Source organism: Salvelinus fontinalis, chromosome 11 (assembly GCF_029448725.1).
Source record: "Salvelinus fontinalis isolate EN_2023a chromosome 11, ASM2944872v1, whole genome shotgun sequence".
Taxonomy (NCBI): domain Eukaryota; kingdom Metazoa; phylum Chordata; class Actinopteri; order Salmoniformes; family Salmonidae; genus Salvelinus; species Salvelinus fontinalis.
In genome coordinates, this window is record NC_074675.1 from 42534017 (window position 1) to 42559353 (window position 25337).

General features: G+C 42.5%; 1 protein-coding gene across 4 annotated transcripts in view; it reads right to left on the reverse strand.

The window, feature by feature from the left end:
- The window catches only part of LOC129865742 (Kv channel-interacting protein 4-like), a 259212-nt gene that overhangs the window by 99143 nt on the left and 134732 nt on the right, over positions 1–25337 (reverse strand). The window contains exon 1 of one of the 4 annotated variants that reach the window (XM_055938733.1): positions 15841–16030. The exons of the other annotated variants lie outside the window; for them this stretch is intronic. Coding sequence (XP_055794708.1) covers positions 15841–15898 — 58 coding nt within the window. The 5' untranslated portion in view covers positions 15899–16030. Of the gene's footprint in view, positions 1–15840; positions 16031–25337 lie in introns of those variants that run through there. 4 annotated transcript variants of the gene reach the window in all.

Consider the following 25337-nt stretch of genomic DNA (forward strand, 5'->3'; position numbering starts at 1 on the left):
TATCAATGGAAATCAAATTTATCAACCCATGGAGGTCTGGATTTGGAGTCACATTCAAAATTAAAGTGGAAAACCACACTACAGGCGGATCCAACTTTGATGTAATGTCCTTAAAACAAGTCAAAATGAGGCTCAGTAGTGTGTGTGGCCTCCACGTGCCTGTATGACCTCCCTACAACGCCTGGGCATGCTCCTGATGAGGTGGCGGATGGTCTCCTGAGGGATCTCCTCCCAGACCTGGACTAAAGCATCCGCCAACTCCTGGACAGTCTGTGGTGCAACGTGGCATTGGTGGATGGAGCGATACATAATGTCCCAGATGTGCTCAATTGGATTCAGGTCTGGGGAATGGGCGGGCCAGTCCATAGCATCAATGCCTTCCTCTTGCAGGAACTGCTGACACATTCCAGCCACATGAGGTCTAGCATTGTCTTGCATTAGGAGGAACCCAGGGCCAACCGCACCAGCATATGGTCTCACAAGGGGTCTGAGGATCTCATCTCGGTACCTAATGGCAGTCAGGCTACCGCTGGCGAGCACATGGAGGGCTGTGCGGCCCCCCAAAGAAATGCCACCCCACACCATGACTGACCCACCGCCAAACCGGTCATGCTGGAGGATGTTGCAGGCAGCAGAACGTTCTCCACGGCGTCTCCAGACTCTGTCACATGTGCTCATGTGTTCAGTGTGACCCTGCTTTCATCTGTGAAGAGCACAGGGCGCCAGTGGCGAATTTGCCAATCTTGGTGTTCTCTGGCAAATGCCAAACGTCCTGCACGGTGTTGGGCTGTAAGCACAACCTCCACCTGTGGACGTCGGGCCCTCATACCACCCTCATGGAGTCTGTGTCTGACCGTTTGAGCAGACACATGCACATTTGTGGCCTGCTGGAGGTCATTTTGCAGGGCTCTGGCAGTGCACCTCCTTGCACAAAGGCGGAGGTAGCGGTCCTGCTGCTGGGTTGTTGCCCTCCTACGGCCTCCTCCATGTCTCCTGATGTACTGGCCTGTCTCCTGGTAATGCCTCCATGCTCTGGACACTACGCTGACAGACACAGCAAACCTTCTTGCCACTGCTCGCATTGATGTGCCATCCTGGATGAGCTGCACTACCTGAGCCACTTGTGTGGGTTGTAGACTCCGTCTCATGCTACCACTAGAGTGAAAGCACCGCCAGCATTCAAAAGTGACCAAAACATCAGCCAGGAAGCATAGGAACTGAGAAGTGGTCTGTGGTCACCACCTGCAGAACCACTCCTTTATTGGGGGTGTCTTGCTAATTGCCTATAATTTCCACCTGTTGTCTATTCCATTTGCACAACAGCATGTGAAATTTATTGTCAATCAGTGTTGCTTCCTAAGTGGACAGTTTGATTTCACAGAAGTGTGATTGACTTGGAGTTACATTGTGTTGTTTAAGTGTTCCCTTTATTTCTTTGAGCAGTGTATATCTTGCATTTTCCTTTTCTGAATGGGGGGTTAGTAGAATGCATAAGATTCTATATTTACGGTAGCATAGCTTCTCAAGGGCCGATAGAGATCCAGTCCCCTTTGCCCCTCAGTCTTCCTGCTCTTTGATTCAAACCCAACCCCCTTTCTTTGTGTAACCAACCGTCATATCGGTTTCGTACGCTAGGGACTTTTTATTTTATGACATGAACAGTAATCGATGTATGATCCATCCTGTGTATATGTAATTCTGTGTGATTATTTAGGTATTTAGTAAATAAATAATTAAGCCAATTTTTGTATTGCTGATTCAAACTTGTTAGACAGGGTTCGTGAAGATAACCAAGAATTCTACGACTTTCAGATGAAACTGAATAAGGTGAGAATTAATAATTGACTGCTATTGATATAGATTTTATTCGGAAGACAGCAGCTCTATAAACACTCTTCCATGGTGCCACAGGTTATTAACGAGTTAATTGTTGGATGGTTTAATTCAATCACGTAATCAATCTTACGTTAGGTAATCGATTTGATAAAATATCATGTCATAATAATCGAATCAGTCAGAGACACGACACTGGATTGTGTCGCAGCACAGATCTGGAGAAGGGTACCAAAATGTTTCTGCAGCATTGAAGGTTCCCAAGAACACAGTTGCCTCCATCTTTCTTAAATGGAAGAAGTTTGGAACCACCAAGACTCTTCTTAGAGCTGGCTGCCCGCCCAAACTGAGCAGGGAGGTGACAAAGAACCCAATGGTCTCGCAGAGCTCTAGAGATCCTCTGTGGAGATGGGAGAACCTTCCAGAAGGACAACCATTTCTGCAGCACTCCACCAATCAGGCCTTTATGGTAGAGTGGCCAGACAGAAGCCACTCCTCAGTAAAAGGCACGTGACAGCCCGCTTGGAGTTTTCCAAAAGGCACCTAAAGGACTCTGACCATGAGAAACAAGATTCTCTGGTCTGATGAAACCAAGACTGAACCCTTTGACCTGAGTGCCAAGCGTCACGTTTAGTGGAAACCTGGCACCATCCCTACGGTGAAGGATGGTGGTGGCAGCATCATGCTGTGGGGAAGTTTTTCAGCAGCAGGGACTGGGAGACTAGTCAGGATCAAGGGAAAGATGAACGGAAGAAAGTACAGGGAGATCCTTGATGAAAACCTGCTCCAGAGCGCTCAGGACCTCAGACTGGGGCGAAGGTTCACCTTCCAATAGTACAACGACCCTAAGCACTCATCCAAGACAACGCAGAAGTGGCTTCGAAACAAGTCTATGAATGTCCTTGAGTGGATATATATATGTCCTTGAGTGGATATGGAAATGATGGAGACAATTACATTGACAGAAGCCACAATCTATTTGCAATATTAAAGCTGATCCATCCCCTAAAAAAATAAAAGAATAATAAATAATAATTTAAATCGCAATCAAGCTTTTCCTCAAGACAGCATCACTGACATGCACCTTAAATGAGGGCGCTCAATGACAACATGTTCATGTCTGAAACAAAAGCAATTTAAGACAAATAACAATATTTCTACCCCTGAATGATACATGACTTATTATAAATGTTGAACCAATTGTTGAAGTACAGAATGCAAGAGATAAGACAGCACAGTCAAGACCAAAGGCATTTGCAACAGAGGATGAATGTATAACCTGTTGATTGTTTCTGAAGATGCATGAAAGTTAGGAATGGGGGGGAATTGATAGAGTATTGCAATATTATTTTGTACAATATTCTATCGATTCTATGACTGAGTATCGGTAAAAAAAAACTTGGTTAACATTATAGAATCACAATACATATTGAATGGGGGAAAAAATCATATCAGCACCGAAGTATGGTAATGATATCGTATTGTGAGGTCCCTGGCAATTCCCAGCCCTAATGAAAGTACATGTACACAATTATAGCCTACATTCAACTTCAACCAAGACATCCATAAAGAGCCACAAACCAACAATTAAGTAAACTGTGTAATATGGAATACACTGCATTTGAAGTTAGATTCAAGCTCGGAGGAACTGACAACTTGTCGTTCAGAAAAGTCCTCTAAACTTCTTCATATGCTCTGACGAAACTCAAAGACAGCCTAGCTTATATCTTACCGTCGTAACCCGTCTCTAAAAGTCCAAACTGCTCCATAACCTTGACAAAGAGAATCACCACCACCAGAACGGCAATCATCTCCAGCCCCTCAAGGTTCATGGTGATCGAATCAGTCGGGTCATGGGCTGCCCATGACCACTGTCACAATCACAGAGCTCACTGCCCGTTTACAGGACATTTAACTTCACTTAGAGAGCCAGCATCTCAGGCTTGACGAGACACAGGCGAAAAAGAGAAGAGAGAAAGAAAGGGGAGGGAGAGGATCTGAGAGAGAGGGGGCGTGAAGAGAGAGGGGACTAAGGAGAAAGAGTGATGGGAGGAACACAATCAACCAATAAAAATACAAAGGTAAAGTAAAGAGGGAGAAGACAGTAAGAGGAAGAAATGGGGCCGGGTTGACAGAGAGAAAAGAGGAAATGGAGAGGCACAAAGACAGAGGGAGAGAGACAGCCACCAGTGTTGCCAGGTGCTGTGGAGATTACCAAGTCCATTGTTATCTTCCCCCCACAGTGGGACACACCAAACGCTGCAGAAAGAACAACCAATCACATCCCAGCATAGAAGGGTCACATAAGATCACCCTCCCGACCCCCCAAACCCCATGTTCCCTTCTCGATGATCTCCAGGGTATCCCATGAGACCATGGATCAGGGAAAGTCCCAAGGCTTCTCTCTGGAAGTACTTTACGTCCCAATACAATGCATTCCATATTGTCCCGGTAAGAACAGAAGGAAGCGTTCTGAATAACATGTTGCTATGGTGACAGTAAACATGTATGGTTCAAGAGATATTTGAGCAGCTGTGTACGGTTACCAAAGCATATGGTATACTAATAGGTTAAAAAACAAGTGTTCTGAGGTGAACCGCTGTCCACCTGAGCCTTTTCTGTACTAATCTACTTTAAAATTCATCCCAAGATAAAACATTTTTTCATTAAAGGGCATTTTCTTCCAAAATGCATAACAACGTAACAGTCTTACATTGAAAACATCCTAGCATGGTAGGCTACATGAGAAGCAAATCAATAAAGACACAATGACGGTTATTGACCGTCAATCATTTTCTCGAAATACATTCTGCGATTACTACACAGAATTCACCACGTTTTTAAAGGGCTCAAAAGAATTTGAAGAAACTGTGGGTCCTTCCTGATATTGTGTGTTACATGGATACTTAAATGGGTCTCTTTCCTCTGTTGCAATAATGACATTATGCATTAGGCTTGATTGGAATGCTTATTCCTCTCAGGTTGTCCTTTGATTAGAGTGTTTAAAGCTGATTAAATGAACATGTGTGCCTACTCTCCCCTTCACCTTCAACATTAGCAAGGTCAATGCGTTAGCTCAACGTGTTTTACGAATCCACTTCCATAAAGAGGGGTCTGAATAGGTAGATAAATATACATGGGTGGTTCTCATGGGAGAGTTTCATTGTAAGCTCAGTTATTTTTGTACTGGCGATTCCTGTTATGAATTTAAAAATATGAATTCAATCGCTCTTAAAGCATGCACTATTTTGTGTGGTAGGCTTCGTTGGCATATACAGTGAGGTCCAAAAGTATTTGGACAGTGACACATTTAAAAAAAAAATTGGGCTGAAGTGATACAATGACTATGAGGTTATCCATATCAGGTGAAACAAGTATTTGGACAAATTCACCTATGTGTATTACAGTGGTTTAGTTTTTGGTCCCATAATACTAGCAAGCAATGACTACATCAAGCTTATGACTCCACAAACTTGGATGCATTTCAGATTATTTTGTGCCCGACAGAAATTAATGGTAATAATAGAATATGTTTCTGAACAAAAACTTCCACATTAACGTGGACACTACCATGATGATGAGGGATTTTATTCTAATCATGCATGGTAATCCTACCTTACCTTGTGCAATTACAGTAGTACTGCCAGAGCAAAAAAGGCCATCACTGAAAGACTTACAGTACATGGTTGCACTGCATGACTTTATTTAATACATCTAACCATACACAATACTGTACATACCTACCCATCATGCACACATACAGACAGCAAAACAAAGGCTATAAGAATATGACCTCATAATGGAGTGCGAATAGCATCATAATTGATTGCGTTTTAGCAGTGTGAAACACAGTGTGCATATCTAAAACGATGGCCCATTTCTTTCCGTCTCCACAGGTTGTTGTACTGTTTAGGTTTCTGACAGCAATGAATATACAGTACTGTGTATGGGAGATTTTGCTGCCATCAAATGGACACTGAGAGAAACGGCAGGCTAAGACAGAGTACTCAACTTATGCTCCTCAAATTTCACTGTACGCTATTTATTCAAATGCATATTTCAAATCAAATGAAATTGTATTCGTCACATGCGCCAAATACAACAAGTATAGACCTTACAGTGAAATGCTTACTTACAAGCCCTTAACCAATAATGCAGTTTTAAGAAAAACACCTAAAAAAAACAATATATAAAAATAACAAATAATTAAAGAGCAGCAGTAAAATAACAATAGTGAGGCTATATACAGGGGGTAACGGTACAGAGTCAATGTGTGGGGGCACAGGTTAGTCGAGTTAATTGAGGTGATATGTACATGTAGGTAGAGTTATTAAAGTGACTATGCAGCAAAAAAGAGGGGGAGGGGGGGTGCAAATAGTCTCGGTAGCAGAGAGAACAGTGTATGACTAGGGTGGCTGGAGTCTTTGACATTTTTTAGAGCCTTCCTCTGACACCACCTGGTATAGAGGTCCTGGACGGCAGGGAGCTTGGCCCCAGGCAGTGATGCAACCAGTCAGGATGCTATCGATGGTGCAGCTGTAGAACCTTTTGAGGATCTGAGGACCCGTGCCAAACCTTTTCAGTCTCCTGAGGAGGAATAGGTTTTGTCGTGCCCTCTTCACGACTGTCTTGGTGTGCTTGGACCATGTTAGTTTGTTGGTGATGTGGACGCTAAGGAACTTGAAGCTCTCAACCTGCTCCACTACAGCCCCGTCAATGACAATGAGAGCGTGCTCGGTCCTCCTTTTCCTGTAGTCCACAATCTTCTCCTTTGTCTTGATCACTTTGAGGGAGAGGTTGTTGTCCTTGCACCACACGGTCAGGTCTCTGACCTCCTCCCTATAGGCTGTCTCGTCATTGTCGGGGATCAGGCCTACCACTGTTGTGTCATCGGCAAATTTTATGATGGTATTGGAGTCGTGCCTGGCCGTGCATGAGTGAACAGGGAGTACCTGAGGGGCCCCGTGTTGAGGATCAGCGTGGCAGATGTGTTGATACCTACCCTTACCACCTGGGGGCGAGCTGTCAGGAAGTCTAGGATCTAGTTGCAGAGGGAGGTGTTTCGTCCCAGGGTCCTTAGCTTAGTGATAAGCTATGTTGTTGAACGCTGAGCTGTAGTCAATGAATAGCATTCTCACATAGGTGTTCCTTTTGTCCAGGTGGGAAAGGGCAGTGTGGAGTATAATAGAGATTGAATCATCTGTGGATCTGTTGGGGCGGTATGCAAATTGGAGTGGGTCTAGGGTTTCTGGGATAATAGTGTAGATGTGAGCCATGACCAGCCTTTAAAAACACTTCATGGCTACAGACGTGAGTGCTACCGGTCAGTAATCATTTAGGCAGGTTACCTTAGTCTTCTTGGGCACAGGGACTATGGTGTTCTGCTTGAAACATGTTGGTATTTCAGACTCAGACGGGGATAGGTTGGAAATGTCAGTGAAGACACTTGCCAGTTGGTCTGGGCATGTTCGGAGTACAGTCGTGGCTAAAGGTTTTGAGAATGACACAAAAATTAATTTTCACAAAGTCTGCTGCCTCAGTTTGTATGATGGCAATTTGCATATACTCCAGAATGTTATGAAGAGTGATCAGATGAATTGCAATTAATTGCAAAGTCCCTCTTTGCCATGCAAATGAACTGAATCCCCCAAAAAACATTTCCACTGCATTTTAGCCCTGCCACAAAAGGACCAGCTGACATCATGTCAGTGATTCTTTCGTTAACACAGGTGTGAGGGTTGACAAGGACAATGCTGGAGATCACTCTGTCATGCTGATTGAGTTCGAATAACAGACTGGAAGCTTCAAAATGAGGGTGGTGCTTGGAATCATTGTTCTTCCTCTGTCAGCCATGGTTACCTGCAAGGAAACATGTGCCGTCATCATTGCTTTGCACAAAAAGGGCTTCACAGGCAAAGATATTGCTGCCAGTAAGATTGCACCTAGATCAACCATTTATCGGATCATCAAGAACTTCAAGGAGAGCGGTTCAATTGTTGTGAAGAAGGCTTCAGGGTGCCCAAGAAAGTCCAGCAAGCGCCAGGACCGTCTCCTAAAGTTGATTCAGCTGCGGGATCGGGGCACCACCAGTACAGAGCTTGCTCAGGAATGGCAGCAGGCAGGTGTGAGTCCTTCTGCATTCACAGTGAGGCGAAGACTTTTGGAGGATGGCCTGGTGTCATGAAGGGCAGCAAAGAAGCCCCTTCTCTCCAGGAGAAACATCAGGGATAGACTGATATTCTGCAAAAGGTACAGGGTTTGGACTGCTGAGGACTGGGGTAAAGTCATGTTCTCTGATGAATCCCCTTTCCGATTGTTTGGGGCATCCAGAAAAATGCTTGTCCAGAGAAGACAAGGTGAGTGCTACCATCAGTCCTGTGTCATGCCAACAGTAAAGTATCCTGAGACCATTCATGTGAGGGTTTGCTTCTCAGCCAAGGGAGTGGGCTCACTCACAATTTTGCCTAAGAACACAGCCATGAATAAAGAATGGTATCAACACATCCTCCGAGAGCAACTTCTCCCAACCATCCAGGAACAGTTTGGTGACAAACAATGCCTTTTCCAGCATGATGGAGCACCTTGCTATAAGGCAAACGTGATAACTAAGTGGCTTGGGGAACAAAACATCGATATTTTGGGTCCATGGCCAGGAAACTCCCCAGACCTTAATCCCATTGAGAATTTGTGGTCAATCCTCAAGAGGTGGGTGGACAAACAAAAACCCACAAATTCTGACAAACTCCAAGCATTGATTATGCAAGAATGGGCTGCCATCAGTCAGGATGTGGCCCAGAAGTTAATTGACAGCATGCCAGTGCGGATTGCAGAGGTCTTGAAAAAGAAGGGTCAACACTGCAAATATTGAGTCTTTGCATCAACTTCATGTAATTGTTAATAAAATTCTTTGACACTTATGAAATGCTTGGAATTATACTTCACTATTCCATAGTAGCATCTGACAAAAATATCTAAAGACACTGAAGCAGCAAACTTTGTTTAAATTAATATTTGTGTCATTCTCAAAACTTTTGGCCACGACTGTACACGTCCTGGTAATCCGTCTGGCCCTGAGGCATTGTGAATGTTGACCTGTTTAAATGTCTTACTCACATTGGCTGAGCATGAGAGCATTATCACACAGTCGTCCGGAACAGCTGATGCGCTCATGCATGTTTCAGTGTTACTTGCCTCGAAGTGAGCATACAGTAGAAGTAATTTAGCTCATCTTGTAGGCTCGTGTCACTGGACAGCTCTCGGCTGTGCATCCCTTCGTAATCTGTAATAGTTTGCAAGCCCTGCCACATCCGACACGAGTCGGAGCCGGTGTAGTATGATTCGATCTTATTCGATGTTGGTGAAGCAACAGTCAGAGTGCCCCTAAGAAAGGGTAACCAGAATTGGACCAAAAAGGTAATGTGATATTGAATTCTCAGCATGTTTAAGTGCATCAACATAATCATTAAACAGATTAAATGGAAGGCTGTTGCACTTTGCAACACTGGGTCTCACAGGTTTAACGGTTCCCAAGGAAGCAAAAGTTATTGTTGGAAAACAGGAAGGGAACCAGGTCTGTACTGTACATTGGGTTCAGTATAAACAACTGTTGCCCCAAGGTTGTCAGAGTGCGCCCCATGATGCGTCTTGGCCTGTTCAGTGGGGATTAGGCCTGTCTGTCCATGGCTAAGCCTACTTCCTACTGCAACTGCTGGGCCCCCTAAGAGGGATGCTAGCCATTAATCCCAGTCTTAGGAAGACTCCATAATATTGGCCCGTGTACCCCAAGGAGGGAAGTGATTCATTCCAGGAAGTAAGCTATCCTGTCGAGGGCCACTCAACGTTAAGAATGAAAACAAGCTTGTAGCAACAAGTCAACCTCTGTGACCCTGCCGTTTCAATTTAAATGCTAATTTAGCAGTGTCCACACGTTTCAAAAGTGACGGCTCTTAGGGACGAACTATGAGGGGCTATGATAGGTGTTTGGATAGCTTATACTGTTAGTACTTATATTTAACAAGTATGGATATTTGAGAGACTTTGAACATCTCTTTAATCATCTCGTATTAATAGACACCATGGCTTTGAAATATCAATGGATCAATCTTCTGTCTGCAATCCTACGCGTCTGATTTTGCCAATGTCTCAATGTTGAGGTCTGATGTGAACACAATTTGTTGATACAGTACCTATATTCAAAGCATATTCCTTCAAAGAGTTAACGTTGCACTAAAGAATGAGATTGGTGAGTTTTAGGAATCAACCAACATCTCTTGGGCCATTCTCTTATGGGGATCCTAATAAACTAAACTAAATCTCTTGAGGGACAAGGAACCTGACAAGCTCTATGTGGATTGATGTTGGCTTGACCTCTCGATGTTGACTTGTGACAAATGGCCTTTAAGAGAAGCATTGCAATGTATGCATACTGATAACTCCATTATACAGTATGAGTGTGTAGCGTAATTATTAAAATATACAGGAGTATGGCTATGAATACTGCAGCAATATTAGCATGATATGCTTTTTTCTTTTGCTTTCAGGAGGTATATCAGCTTTAATACTGCAGATATATTGTGGCTTCTATCAATGCAATTATCTGTATCATTTCTAATCCCCCTACATTTCTAAATATTTTGGGGTAAATATATTTTTCTTTGTATTTTCCTTCTTTTATTAATTTCCCCTAACCCTACATCCCTAACCTAATTGGATTAAACTAATTGACAACAATACTTAGGCGTCTACTTCCAGTTTATACATACTATATGCATTTTACAGACAAAGTATATTTTACATTAGTTATCTTTTTTTTTTTATATTTCTTTGTCCCTCCCTTCAGCTCCCCTCAACCCATCCCATCTATCTCTGAACACCATCGGGTTTTGATTTATATTTGTCAACTGTGCGGTGATGTTTCAAAACAGTTCTGAACCTTTCTATTCTCAAAGTTTTTACAGATTGTAAATTAAAGAGACAAAGATTATTATAATATTATTGATTGATTGACTATGACTTTTCAGATCACCCAGTAGTGCTCTTTGCAGAGTTAGCGCCAGGTAAATGTTGCAATTCTTTAGCCATTCCTGAACCTGCGACCAAAAACTAGCTACATATGAACAGTACCAAAACAAGTGATCTAATGATTCTGTCTCTTTGCAGCAAAATCTGCAGAGAAGGCATGGTTGTATCCCTCATATATTTACATTCTATTGGTTTCAATCATTTAAATTGAAAAATTTGAATCAGGCATCGTTTTGTGTATGAGTTCATAAAACATTTGGAATCAGTACATCGGAAATCTCTTCACAACTATTTTGCAAGCTGTATGGCACAGCTGTCAATTTGTTGGTCCATAAATTAAACTGGCAAACTTTTTTATTTATCATAGTTTTCTTTAACCAGTTGTAGTAATGCATGGCCGATAGACAAGTTCCTGACCTTGCCCCTTACCATGGAAGCGGCTTATTCTAGAGAAATGAACATTCAATTCTCTGGCAACAGCTCCGGTGGACATTCCTGCAGTCAGCATGCCAATTGCATGGTCCCTCAAAATTTGAAACATCTGTGGCATTGTGTTGTGTGACAAAACTACACATTTTAGAGTGGCCTTTTATTGTCTCCAGCACAAGCTGCACCTGTGTAATAATCATGCTGTTTAATCAGCTTCTTGATATGCCACACCTGAGAGAAATAAGCTTTTTGTGCTTATGGAACATTTCTGGGATCTTTCATTTCAGCTCATTAAAAAAAAATCCAGTTGTATCAAAAGCCTTTTCAAAGTCAGCTATGAACACTGGTTTCCAAGATTTTTCATAGTGTTCTATTGTTTCCAGTACTTGTCGTATATTATCTCCAATGTATCGTCCATGTAAAAAACCTGTTTGATTCGGATGAATAATATTCGACAACAGCTTTTAAATTCTATGCGGTATGCATTTTGCTAGAATCTTTGCATCACAACACTGAGGGGCCTCCAATTTTTTAAACGGTGTCACGTTCCTGACCTGTTTTCCTTAGTTTTGTATTTATTTTAGTTGGTCAGGGCGTGAGTTGGGTGGGTTGTCTATGGTTGATTTTCTATGTTGGGATTTTGTGTTCGGCCTGGTATGATTCTCAATCAGAGACAGCTGTCAATCGTTGTCCCTGATTGAGAATCATACTTAGGCAGCCAGGGTTTCACTTGTGTTTGGTGGGTGTTTGTTCCTGTGGAGGTTTTGTTGCCACACAGGACGGTTTCGGTTTTGTCACGTTTTTTGTATTTTGAAGACTTTCATTAAAAGAATGAACACTAACCACTCTGCGTTTTGGTCCACACCTTCTGTCAGCGAGGACAGCCGTAACAAACGGACTGGAGATTTATATTTACCACCTGGGTCCTGTTTCAGTAATAGTGGAGTCAGACCTTCTTGTTGAGTATCTGATACTCTACCATTTCTATAGTAGTTAAAGCATCCTAACAATCGTCCTCTGAGTACATCAAGAAAGGTTCATGTTTTTTATTTTTTATTAACTCACTCAATGAGGTCTCAGGACCAAAAGCTTAGGCATTATATTAAGGAACTCATGCAAGGCTTCAAGTATTAGGCAAGGGCACGCATCACTCATACGTGCTACGCCATGGTCAATTTTGAGTTCGCTTTTTCTTGTTGAGAGATTTACCATTATTTTAAAATGAAACGCACCCAAAAAATGAAATGAACACTGCAGAGGAAGGGGTGCAAACATTCACTGCTTAATTATACAACCATTCACCTCCATTTTGGCAGATTGAAAAAGTACAAAACAGACATGCATTTACCCACTGAGGACTTGAGTCCCTTGATGTTTTGTAGTTTCAATCTGAGAGGCAATGCGTCGAGTGCACGCCACTCCTACGCCAACACCACTAACAAACAACCCTGTAAAGATGGAGTCACAGCCGATGCCGTCCACGACAACAACCCCACTAACAAACAACCCTGTAAAGATGGAGTCACAGCCGATGCTGTCCACGACAACAACCCCACTAACAAACAACCCTGTAAAGATGGAGTCACAGCCGATGCCGTCCACGACAACAACCCCACTAACAAACAACCCTGTAAAGATGGAGTCACAGCCGATGCCGTCCACGACAACAACCCCACTAACAAACAACCCTGTAAAGATGGAGTCACAGCCGATGCCGTCCACGACAACAACCCCACTAACAAACAACCCTGTAAAGATGGAGTCACAGCCGATGCCGTCCACGACAACAACCCCACTAACAAACAACCCTGTAAAGATGGAGTCACAGCAGATGCCGTCCACGACAACAAGCCCACTACATCTAGCCTCGAACTACAATCACAATGAAACCCCCATAACTAACCCCAACATCTTTTCACCTTGGAATACTTCAGTAGCTCAAAACCCACTCACAAACAAACCCTGAACAAGACAGTCAGAGCCGGTGATGTCTAGAACACAATGCTCAATAGATCTAGCCATACCCATAGAACTGCATACAGAACTCTATAAAAACTGATTCATAGAATCTCTGTGGACCCGCCACAACTAGCCTACAGAGTCGCATATTTTCACCTTGAGACACTTGAAAAGCTTCATACCCACTAAGAGTGGGAGTAGAGTGGAGTTGGAGTGTACGGTTGGCAAGGCGCTAACTAAAACAGCGTCTCTCTTCACATGTGGATGAGAACAGCTATGGTAATTAGTGTGAGGCATTAGAAGGGGTAGTGGAGTGGCACTGCGGGCCTCAGGCCCTGTGCGTTTACCATACAGCGACTCGGTCCCAATTCATCATCGCTAACCATCCACCGTGATGGTCCCAGGAGCTGGAGCTCAGGCTGGGTTTGAACTCTCAACTTCAAATCTCATATATGGATAGACACGGACACACATGCAAAATAAGAGACAAGAATAATAAAATAGCTCATTACAATGCTGAGCACAGTGAGTAGTCATGCAATTTTGGAGGTTAGCATATCTTGATTTCAGCTTTAGACTTTATGGCGTTTCATAAAATCTTATGCCGGAGGGAAATTGGGCATGCCTGGTCAATGTGCTCCATTCTGGTTCTGGTGAAAAGTGCTTAACATGCATATAGCTGTCCAAACTGTGATCTATTGCCTGACAGAGTTAACCAGCACCCCCATTCATTTTTACCTTCAACCTGTATTACAATACTTCAATTAAATATGACTTTGGATGGGAGTGATCCATTCAGTCTCTCTTACAGCACAAAACGACTAAATATTAAAAAACAGCTGAGGGATGGGCCTGGAGAAATGTAACCACTCTCAAATTAAAAGACAGAGCTTTGGATGCAAGGATTGACCATGAGATCACAAGTATAGTGTTTAACATGATTTTTTATGACTACCTCATCTCTGTAGCCCACACATACAATTATCTGTAAGGTCCTATCTGTAAGGTCCCTCAGACGAGCAGTGAATTTCAAACAGATTCAATCACAAAGACCAGGGAGGTTCTCCAATGCCTCGCAAAGAAGAGCACCTATTGGTAGATGGGTAAAAATAAACAGACATTGAATATCTCTTTTGATGGTGTATCAATACACCCAGTCACTACAAAGATACAAGCGTCCTTCCTAACTCAGTTGCCGGAGAGGAAGGACTTTAAAACAGTTAGCGTTCAATGGCTTTGATAGAAGAAAACTGAGTCTGGATCAACAACATTGTAGTTACTACGCAATACTAACATCAATGGCAGAGTGAAAAGAAGGAAGCCTGTACAGAATACAAATATTCCAAAACATTCATCCATTTTGCAATAAGGCACAAAAGTAATGTGCGAAAGACGTGGCAAAGAAATTAACTTTGTCCTAAATACAAAGCTTTATGTTTAGGGTAAATCCAACACAACACATCACTGAGTACCACTCACCATATTTTCAAGCATGGTGTTTTCTGCATCGTGTTATGGCTATGCTCGTCATCAAGGACTAGGGAGTTTTTGGGGGTGGATAAAAGGAAACGGAATAGAGCTAAGCACAGGCAAAATCCTAGAGGAAAACCTGGTTGTGTGCTTTCCAACAGACACTGGGAGACGTATTCACCTTTCAGTAAGACAATAACCTAAAACACAAGGGCAAATATACCAGTGAGTTGCTTACCAATATTACATTGAATGTTCCTGAGTGGTCTAGTTACAGTTTGACTTAAATCTTGAAAATATATGGCGAGACTTAAATCGCTGTCTAGCAAAGATCAACAAACAACTTGAGAGAGCTTGAAAAAATAAAAAATATTGTACAAATATTGTACAATCCAGTTGTGCAAAGCTCTTAGAGACTTACTCAGAAAGACTCACAACTGTAGTCACTGCCAAAGATGATTCTAACATGTATTGGGAATACTTATAAAATTTGATTTCTGTATTTCATTTTCAATTAAACATTTCTAACAACATATTTTCACTTTGTCATTCCCATCAGAATCCAAAATATAAGATCGTTTAACTCCATTGTTCGTTAACAATGTGATCGTAAACAAACACTGTATAGCTCCAAAACAGAGTTAAAACTATTATTCCACACAGAGTGAGTCCATGCAACTTATTATGTGACTTAAGCAAATGTTTACTACTGAAATTATTTAGGCTTGCCATAACAACTGGGTTGAATACTTACTGACTCTAGACATTTCAGCTTTGAATTTTTAATTAATGAAACATAATTCTACTTTGACATTATGGGTTATTGTGTGTGTCCAATGACAAAAAAAATCTCAATTTAATCCATTCAATTCAGGCTGTAAGACAACAAAATTTGGAAAAAGTCAAGTGGTGTGAACACTGAAGGTATTGTACAGTATATCATTCAACTGTGATATATTGCCTAAGAGAGTTTTAAATAAAACATTGGAGAATTACAGATTTGTCTACACTGTACCTTTAAGAATAAAACAAAACAAAACAAAACGTGTTCTAAAGAAAAGTCCACCCTCCTGTGTGTCCCCCCTCCCCTCAGAAACAAACAAACTGCACACACACACTGTGGCCTACCTGTCCTTTTGCGCCTTTGATCTTTCTGAAGTGAAAAGATGACCATCAAAGCACCCATGCTGCCCCCCCTGTACCCGTCTTGATCAGTGATCCAGACGTCCTGTGCTACTGCTAGAGTTGACGACGCTACAGCTATCACAGGTTGCTGGCTTGTGAGTTGAGCAGAGTAGAGCTGATGAGCTGCAACTACAGCCGTCTCTGGTCCCTGCTTCCCCTTTTATCCACCCAGGCTTAGTGGGCTGGGCACTCAACAAGGGTGTGAAGTGGGAGTCGAGCGCCCGTGCCTCCCTTTTTCAGTTTTTAATCCCCCCCCCCCCCTCCTCATTTTCTCTCTGAAGTAGTTGCTTCGGAGGAGAGTGCTGCTGCACTGCCTGGCTACTTTGTACCATCTGAGCACCTACGAGATTAATTGACCTCTCTGAGCAGGAGCCAGGCACTCGCTGTGGGGAATATTTTAAGGCCACTATTTCAACAGATACCCTTTCACAGAGGGAAGGAACGAGGGAGAAATAGGAGGGAGGGAACTCAGACATAAATATTGTCGCTTGTCATTAGTGAATAGGTCTCCTTTAACTATAGCCCCCATGCTGTGAAAGAGAGTGGAAAACCCATAGGCAGCCGCCACCACTGTAGATATTTCAATTACAAGCGAGGCAATCACTTGAGAATTACGTCCATCTGAACCATTTCAATCCTTAAAGGGGGAACCAATTTAAAAAAGCAGATTAATGGGTGAGGAGACACATCCCTCATGCTGTGAGGTAACATCTATTTTTCTGATTCTGCCAGTGTATTATGATTCTTTATGCAACATAGACATGTTTTTCAAAGGATGCGATGAGATCCTGGAAATTACAATGGAATGACATACCTTGCTGCGAATTACCTTCAATACAGTAATCAAGTTTGTTTTTTTATCCCAATTATGTAAATGGCATTTCATTTAATCAATCACAGTTGTTGAGTCCTGTAATTGCAATCACAACATTCATAATACAAATGAACATCAATGGGAAACACGTAATCAAAAACGCACAAAAGACGGTGAGAAATATGATTGATATGCAGAGAGCATAGAACATCTAGCATCAACAGGTTGTACAGGAAGAGAGACGTGTTTTAAAAGGCAAACAATTCCAAATACTCCCTCTGCCACACCCAAGCCTTTTCTAAACCTACCCACACAACCCCTCGGAATGTGATTACAAGTTTTAAAGGAGACCCTTTGCCTGTCTATTTGCGGTGGACACAAAAGCCTTTATGGATGGTCAGAGAAGACGAAGGACCTCGCAATTGTGAAAGTCGACAGAATGCTGTCCCCTTTTTGACTGACATGGTCTCGTACCTTAAAAATACCCCTGGCACTCTCGACGCCTGTTCTCTTTCACACAACAAAATTTCAAAAACTTCTCCCTGCCACACCCTCAGAACCCGTGGCAGTCTTTTCAAAGAACGTCGGTGGTCCAATTCACCACACAACCGCCCACAGTCAAGTACCAATTTTCCCACTCCATTATTCAGCTCCCTTCCTCTTCGGTGTCAACATCACTGTTCTGGGCCCTCCGACAGATACGAGTCTGAGGTAGAAGCGAGTATGTGGGGCTGGGGATGATGAAAACAACTCCCAGCATGGCATGAGCAAGGATTTAGAGCAGGATGGAGAGGCCTAACATAGAAATCTACCTGGCAGTGTGGCCATCCTTAAGGCCAGAGGTCCTTTGTGTCATTCGCTGCCCTGGATCTACATTGTAATTGGGTTTCTCTCAAGTAGTCAGAGTCCGAGCTACAGGGGCTTGAAAACTAAATTACAGCCAGAACCACTCTGGCCAGCTCAAAGAAATAGATAGCTTTGTTGTGGTAGGGAATAGGGCTACTTCATAAGGCTGCTGTCACTTTAAAATGTATTTTCTCTGCCTCCAGTGGTGCTTTTCAGACCGTTGGGCGCAGTGGGAAAGAGAATGTAATTTGTTGGACAATATCTTCGTTAAGCCCTTGGATTTAAAGGTTTATCTTCAATTAAATTCTGGAATGTTTGCATTGCAAATGGATTAGGCTTGGTTCAACGTCTGATCAATATGCAATAAATTAAGTGACAAAAGATCAGCCCAAAATAAACTAAGAAAAATCACTTCTAATAACTTATTGTAAACAGCTTCACAGACAGCTCTTAACTGCTGAGGACTATAAACAGTTCCTAACTGCCCGGGAACCATAGACAGTTCCTAAATAGTGAAATGCATTGCTTTTAATAACAGCTAGGTGCGCTATAATCCCAAACTGCAGGAGAATGGAGAATAATACATGCAGGATGAGAAGCGACCCATCATCCCAGTGGCAGAGAAGTATTGAGCCAACAAGACTTTAAATGGTACATCCCATTTCAAAGCTCGTCACCGTGGCCTGTTGGCACAGATCTGGAATCAGATTACCTTCCCCAAAATCCTTAACCTAATCATCAGGGGGTAAAAACAAAACGGACCTTAGATTAGTGTGTCTAGGGGCAACCTCATCCTATCTTGACTGCTGTCTGCAGCTACCTCTTTAGGTGCATTAGCTCTGGCAACACCTCAAGCACCCTGCTATCCACTGAGCCTGTGGACTTAAAAAGCTGTGAGTGCTTTATGACTGTAGCCTCTGACTAGTAATGTAAAATTGTATTTCCATTGCATCTGCTCTTAATCTACAGTATGCCAGCGAGGATCATTCCAAGAGCAAAGTCATTATTTTGACACCGTAATGCCTTCTATTAATAAAAAAGATTAGATGCTTCGCTAGATCAATCTAACCATCGTAATTTCATCTGCAGTAAGGCTTACGTCATCTGTGTGCAGATATACCATGTCAGAATCATGCCCCTTGTTTTAACTGGCAAACCTCTAAAATGGCATGCTGTCACAAGCTGCTGTCTTTACCTAAATTGCCAGAGAATAACGATTCTTGATTATTTATCACACTGTGCTCATAAGTCAAATGAATTTGTTGTGTTGTTTTTTTTCTTCGGGATCGGTGTCCCATCCATGGGACGGTTGAGCTAACGTAGGCTAATGCGATTAGCCTGAGGTTGTAAGTAACAAGAACATTTCCCAGGGCATAGACATATCTGATATTGGCAGAAAGCTTAAAATCTTTTTAATCTAACGGCACTGTCCAATTTACAGTAGCTATTACAGTGAAATAATACCATGCTATTGTTTGATGAGAGTGCACAGTTTTGAACATGAAACGTTATTAATAAACCAATTAGGCAAAGTTGGGCAGTCTTGAGACAACATTTTGAACAGAAATGCAATGGTTCATTGGATCAGTCAAAATATTTGCACATACACTGCTAAGATCTAGTGGCCAAAATCTAAATTGCAGCTGGGCTGGAATAATACATTATGGCCTTTCTCTTGCATTTCAAAGATGATGGTACAAAAACAATACAAAAGAAAGGTTGTTTTTTTCTTTGTATTATCTTTTATCAGATCTATTGTGTTATATTCTCCTACATTCCTTTCATATTTCCACAAACTTCAAAGTGTTTCATTTCAGGTTCGAACTCAATTTACTCATTGTGGGAAAATCACTCTCCTTGCATCTTTTTCCTACACATTTTTTAATAGCAGTGTGATTTATCATGATTTATTAGAGGAAACTAAATCGAACAGATTTCGATATCAAGGAAAGAGAACACAGAAACATCGTGATTTTTTCCTTAGAGGTGTTTTGATTCGATTTGATTCAATAGTATGTCAGAATAAAGCAAGGTGCTGTGTTGAAGTTGAGTTCATTGCACAGACGACCCAGTCAGTGGGCGCCACACGTATTTGATTTGCAGAGACGTTTTCAGAAACACCCATTAAAATCTAGCTCCGCTCTGGCGGTTATCACAGTTTCCAATGTACAAGCGGGGAATGGAAAGCGGTCTCATTTCATCATGCTCAATGAGCTTACTGACTCAACGTGTGGCTCTTCTGTATCTCACCTTGTTCATTCTACTGTGTCAGACATTGTTTGCGCCCCAAATGGCAACATATTCCCTATATAGTGCACTACTTTTGGCCAGGACCCATAGGGCTCTGGTCAAAAGTAGTGCACTCTGTATGGATTAGGGTGCCATTTGGGACATACCCACAACGGAACAAAGCTGATTAATTGAACCTCATTCATCTAACCCTTATCAGTAATGAGTAATATTTTTCACGTGAATTACTGAGAGTACTACACCACCGGTCAAAAGTTTTAGAACACCTACTCATTCAAGGGTTCTTCTTTATTTTTACTATTTTCTACATTGTAGAATAAGTAGTGAGTACATCAAACTATAACATAACACATATGGAATCATGTAGTAACCAAAAAAAGTGTTAAACAAATCAAAATATATTTTATATCTGAGTTTCTTCAAATAGCCACCCTTTGCCTTGATGTCAGCCTTGTACACTCTTGGCATTCTCTCAACCAGCTTTACCTGGAATGCTTTTCTAACAATCTTGAAGGAGTTCCCACATATGCTAAGCACTTGTTGGCTGCTTTTCCTTCACTCTGCGGTCCGACTCATCCCAAACCATCTCAATTTGGTTGAAGTCGGGGGATTATGGAGGCCAGGTCATCTGATGCAGCACTTCATCACTCTCCTTCTTGGTAAAATAGCCCTTACACAGCCCTAGGTGTGCTGGGTCATTGCCCTGTTGAAAAACAAATGATAGTCCCACTAAGCCCAAACCAGATGGGATGGCGTATCGCTGCAGAATGCTGTGGTAGCCATGCTGGTTAAGTGTGCCTTGAATTCTAAATATATCACAGACTGTGTTACCAGCAAAGCCCCCCCACATCCTAACACCTCCTCCTCCATGATTTACAATAGGAAATACACATGCGGAGATCATCCGTTCACAAAGACACAGCAGTTGAAACCAAAAATCTCCAATTTGGACTGCAGACCAAAGGACAAATTTCCACGGTCTAATGTACATTCCTCGTGTTTCTCTTCTTATTGGTATCCTTTAGTAGTGGTTTCTTTGCAGCAATTTGACCATGAAGACCTGATTAACACAGTCTCCTCTGAAAAGTTGATGTTGAGATGTGTTTGTTACTTGAACTCTGTGAAGCATTTATTTGGGCTGCAATTTCCGAGGCTGGTAACTCTAATGAATGTATCCTCTGCAGCAGAGGTAACTCTGGATCTTCCATTCCTGTGGCGGTCCTCATGAGAGCCAGTTTCATCATAGCGCTTGATGGTTTTTGCGACTGCACTTGAAGAAACTTTAAAAGCTCTTGAAATGTTCCATATTGACTGACCTTCATGTCTTAAAGTAATGATGGACTGTCGTTTCTCTTTGCTTACTGGAGCTTTTCTTGCCATAATATGGACTTGGTCTTTTGCCAAATAGGTCTATCTTCTGTATACCACCCATACATTGCTTGGCCCTCCTATGTTGAACATAATAAACAGCTCTCTATCCACCGGATGTGTACCAAACTCACTAATAGTGGCAGTGATAAAGCCTCTCTTGAAAAAGCCAAACCTTGACCCGGAAAATATAAAAAACTATCGGCCTATATCGAATCTTCCATTCCTCTCAAAAATTTTAGAAAAAGCTGTTGCGCAGCAACTCACTGCCTTTCTGAAGACAAACAATGTATACGAAATGCTTCAGTCTGGTTTTAGACCCCATCATAGCACTGAGACTGCACTTGTGAAGGTGGTAAATGACCTTTTAATGGCGTCAGACCGAGGCTCTGCATCTGTCCTCGTGCTACTAGACCTTAGTGCTGCCTTTGACACCATCGATCACCACATTCTTTTGGAAAGACTGGAAACCCAAATTGGTCTACACGGACCAGTTCTGGCCTGGTTTAGATCTTACCTGTCGGAAAGATATCAGTTTGTCTCTGTGAATGGTTTGTCCTCTGACAAATCAACTGTGCATTTCGGTGTTCCTCAAGGTTCCGTTTTAGGACCACTATTGTTTTCGCTATATATTTTACCTCTTGGGGATGTTATTCGAAAACATAATGTTAACTTTCACTGCTATGCGGATGACACACAGCAATACATTTCAATGAAACATGGTGAAGCCCCAAAATTGCCCTCGCTAGAAGCCTGTGTTTCAGACATAAGGAAATGGATGGCTGAAAACTTTCTACTTTTAAACTCTGACAAAACAGAGATGCTTGTTCTAGGTCCCAAGAAACAAAGAGATCTTCTGTTAAATCTGACAATTCATCTTGATGGTTGTAAAGTCGTCTCAAATAAAACTGTGAAGGACCTCGGCGTTACTCTTGACCCTGATCTCTCTTTTGACGAACATATCAAGACTGTTTCAAGGACAGCTTTTTTCCATCTACGTAACATTGCAAAAATCAGAAATTTTCTGTCCAAAAATGATGCAGAAAAATTAATCCATGCATTTGTTACTTCTAGGTTAGACTACTGCAATGCTCTACTTTCCGGCTACCCGGATAAAGCACTAAATAAACTTCAGTTAGTGCTAAATACGGCTGCTAGAATCCTGACTAGAACCAAGAAATTTGATCATATTACTCCAGTGCTAGCTTCCCTACAATGGCTTCCTGTTAAGGCAAGGGCTGATTTCAAGGTTTTACTGTTAACCTATAAAGCGTTACATGGGCTTGCTCCTACCTATCTTTCCGAGTTGGTCCTGTCGTACATACCAATATGTACGCTACGGTCACAAGACGCAGGCCTCCTAATTGTCCCTAGAATTTCTAAGCAAACAGCGGGAGGCAGGGCTTTCTCCTATAGATCTCCATTTTTATGGAACAGTCTGCCTACCCATGTGAGAGACGCAGACTCGGTCTCAACCTTTAAGTCTTTACCGAAGACTTATCTCTTCAGTAGGTCATATGATTGAGTGTAGTCTGGCCCAGGAGTGTGAAGGTGAACGGAAAGGCTCTGGAGCAACGAACCGCCCTTGCTGTCTCTGCCTGGCCGGTTCCCCTCTCTCCACTGGGATTCTCTGCCTCTAACCCTATTACAGGGGCTGAGTCACTGGCTTACTGGTGCTATTTCATGCCGTCCCTGGGAGGGGTGCGTCACTTGAGTGGGTTGAGTTACTGACGTGATCTTCCTGTCTGGGTTGGCGCCCCCCCTTGGTTTGTGCTGTGGTGGAGATCTTTGTTGGCTATACTCGGCCTTGTCTCAGGATTATAAGTTGGTGGTTGAAGATATCCCTCCAGTGGTGCGGGGGCTGTGCTTTGGCAGAGTGGGTGGGGTTATATCCTTCCTATTTGGCCCTGTCCGGGGGTATCTTCGGATGGGGCCACAGTGTCTCCTGACCGCTCCTGTCTCAGCCTCCAGTATTTATGCTGCAGTAGTTTGTGTCGGGGGGCTAGGGTCAGTTGGTTATACCTGGAGTACTTCTCCTGTCTTATCCAGTGTCCTGTGTGAATTTAAGTATGCTTTCTCTAATTCTCTCGTTCTCTCTTTCTTTTTCTCTCTCTGAGAACCTGAGCCCTAGGACCATACGTCAGGACTACCGGGCATGACGACTCCCTGCTGTCCCCAGTCCGCCTGGCCTTGCTGCTATTCCAGTTTCAACTGTTCTGCCTGCGGTTACGGAACCCCTAACTGTCCCAGACCTGCTGTTTTCAACTCTTAATGATCGGCTATGAAAAGCCAACAGATTTATTCCTGATTATTATTTGACCATGCTTGTCATTTATGAACATTTTGAAAATCTTGGCTCTCTCTAATTTTCTCCTTCTCTCTTTCTTTCTCTCGGAGGACCTGAGCCCTGGGACCATACGTCGGGACTGCCGGGCGTGGTGGCTCCTTGCTGTCCCCAGTCCGCTTGGCCTTGCTGCTGTTCCGGTTTCAGCTGTTCTGCCTGCGGTTATGGAACCGCCACCTGTCCCAGACCTGTTGTTTTTCAACTCTTAATGATCGGCTATGAAAAGCCAACTGAAAATTATCCATGATTATTATTTGACCATGCTTGTCACTTATGAACATTTTTGAACATCTTGGCATAGTTCTGTTATAATCTCCACCCGGCACAGCCAGAAGAGGACTGGCCACCCCTCATAGCCTGGTTCCTCTCTAGGTTTATTCCTAGGTTTTGGCCTTTCTAGGGAGTTTTTCCTAGCCACCGTGCTTCTACACCTGCATTCTAGCTGTTTGGGGTTTTAGGCTGGGTCTCTGTACAGCACTTCGAAATATTAGCTGATGTACGAAGGGCTATATAAAACAAACTTGATTGATTGATACATGTCACAACGCAACTGATTGGCTCAAATGCATTAAGAAGGAAAGAAATTTCACAAATAAACTTTTAACAAGGCACACCTGTTAATTGAAATGTATTCCAGATGACTACCTCATGAAGCTGGTTAAGAGAATGCCACGAGTGTGCAAAGCTGTCATCAAGGCAAAGTGTGGCTATTTGAAGAATAAAATATATTTTGATTTGTTTAACACTTTTTTGGTTACTACATGATTCGATATGTGTTATTTCATAGTTTTGATGTCTTCACTGTAATTCAACAATGTAGAAAAAAGTAAAAATAAAGAAAAATCCTTGAATGAGTAGTGTTCTAAAACTTTTGACCGGCAGTGTAAGTGCAGTCTTTGTTGTAAGGAACATATACACTGTCAAGTGTTGACAGAAGAGCATACAAGAGCTGGATACTATAAATTACTACTATTGGGCATAACTTACACTAAAAAGTTGCCATATTCAACACAAATGTCCTTACAATCGCTATTACACAGGATTGTGAAAAATCTGTTCGAGGGTTTGGTTGGTGAGGACATTACAGAAGTAAGGAGCATGGGGGAGGGTCCCTAAACTGACAAAAATAAGGGAGTAAGTCAAAGAATGTGTAAGTGAGCCTTCATGTGTGAGTGTGAAAGCACGCGAGCGAAAACATTGCAGTGAATCAAACCAAACTGTTGCAGTTGCTCAATGAATACAGGTACGTTGCTCATGGGACTATATCAGGGCAAGCCATTGCATTGTTTTAAAATGCCATTAGGAGAGTTATTCTCTGTGCCGTAACCTGCTACAGTGCATTAATTACTTGCAATTAACATGTTCACTGAACAAAAATATAAACGCAACATGGTCCCATGTTTCATGAGCTGAAATAAAAGATCCCAGACATTTTCCATACGCACAATACATTATATCTCTCAAATTGTTTGCACAGATCAGTTTTTGACAAGATAATCCATCCACCTGACAGTTGTGGCATATCAACAAGCTGATTAAACAGCATGATCATTACACAAGTGCACCTTGTGCTGGGAACAATAAAAGGCCACTCTGTCAAGTTTTGAGGGAGGGTGCCAATTAGCATGCTGACTGCAAGACTGTCCACCAGAGCTGTTGCCAGAGAATTAAATGTTAATTTCTCTAACATAGTTTCAGAGAATTTGGCAGTACATCCAACCGGCCTCACAACTGCAGACGACGTGTATGGGCGAACAGTTTGCTAATGTCAATGTTGTGAACAGAGTGCCCCATGGTGTTAGTGGGGTTATGGGCAGG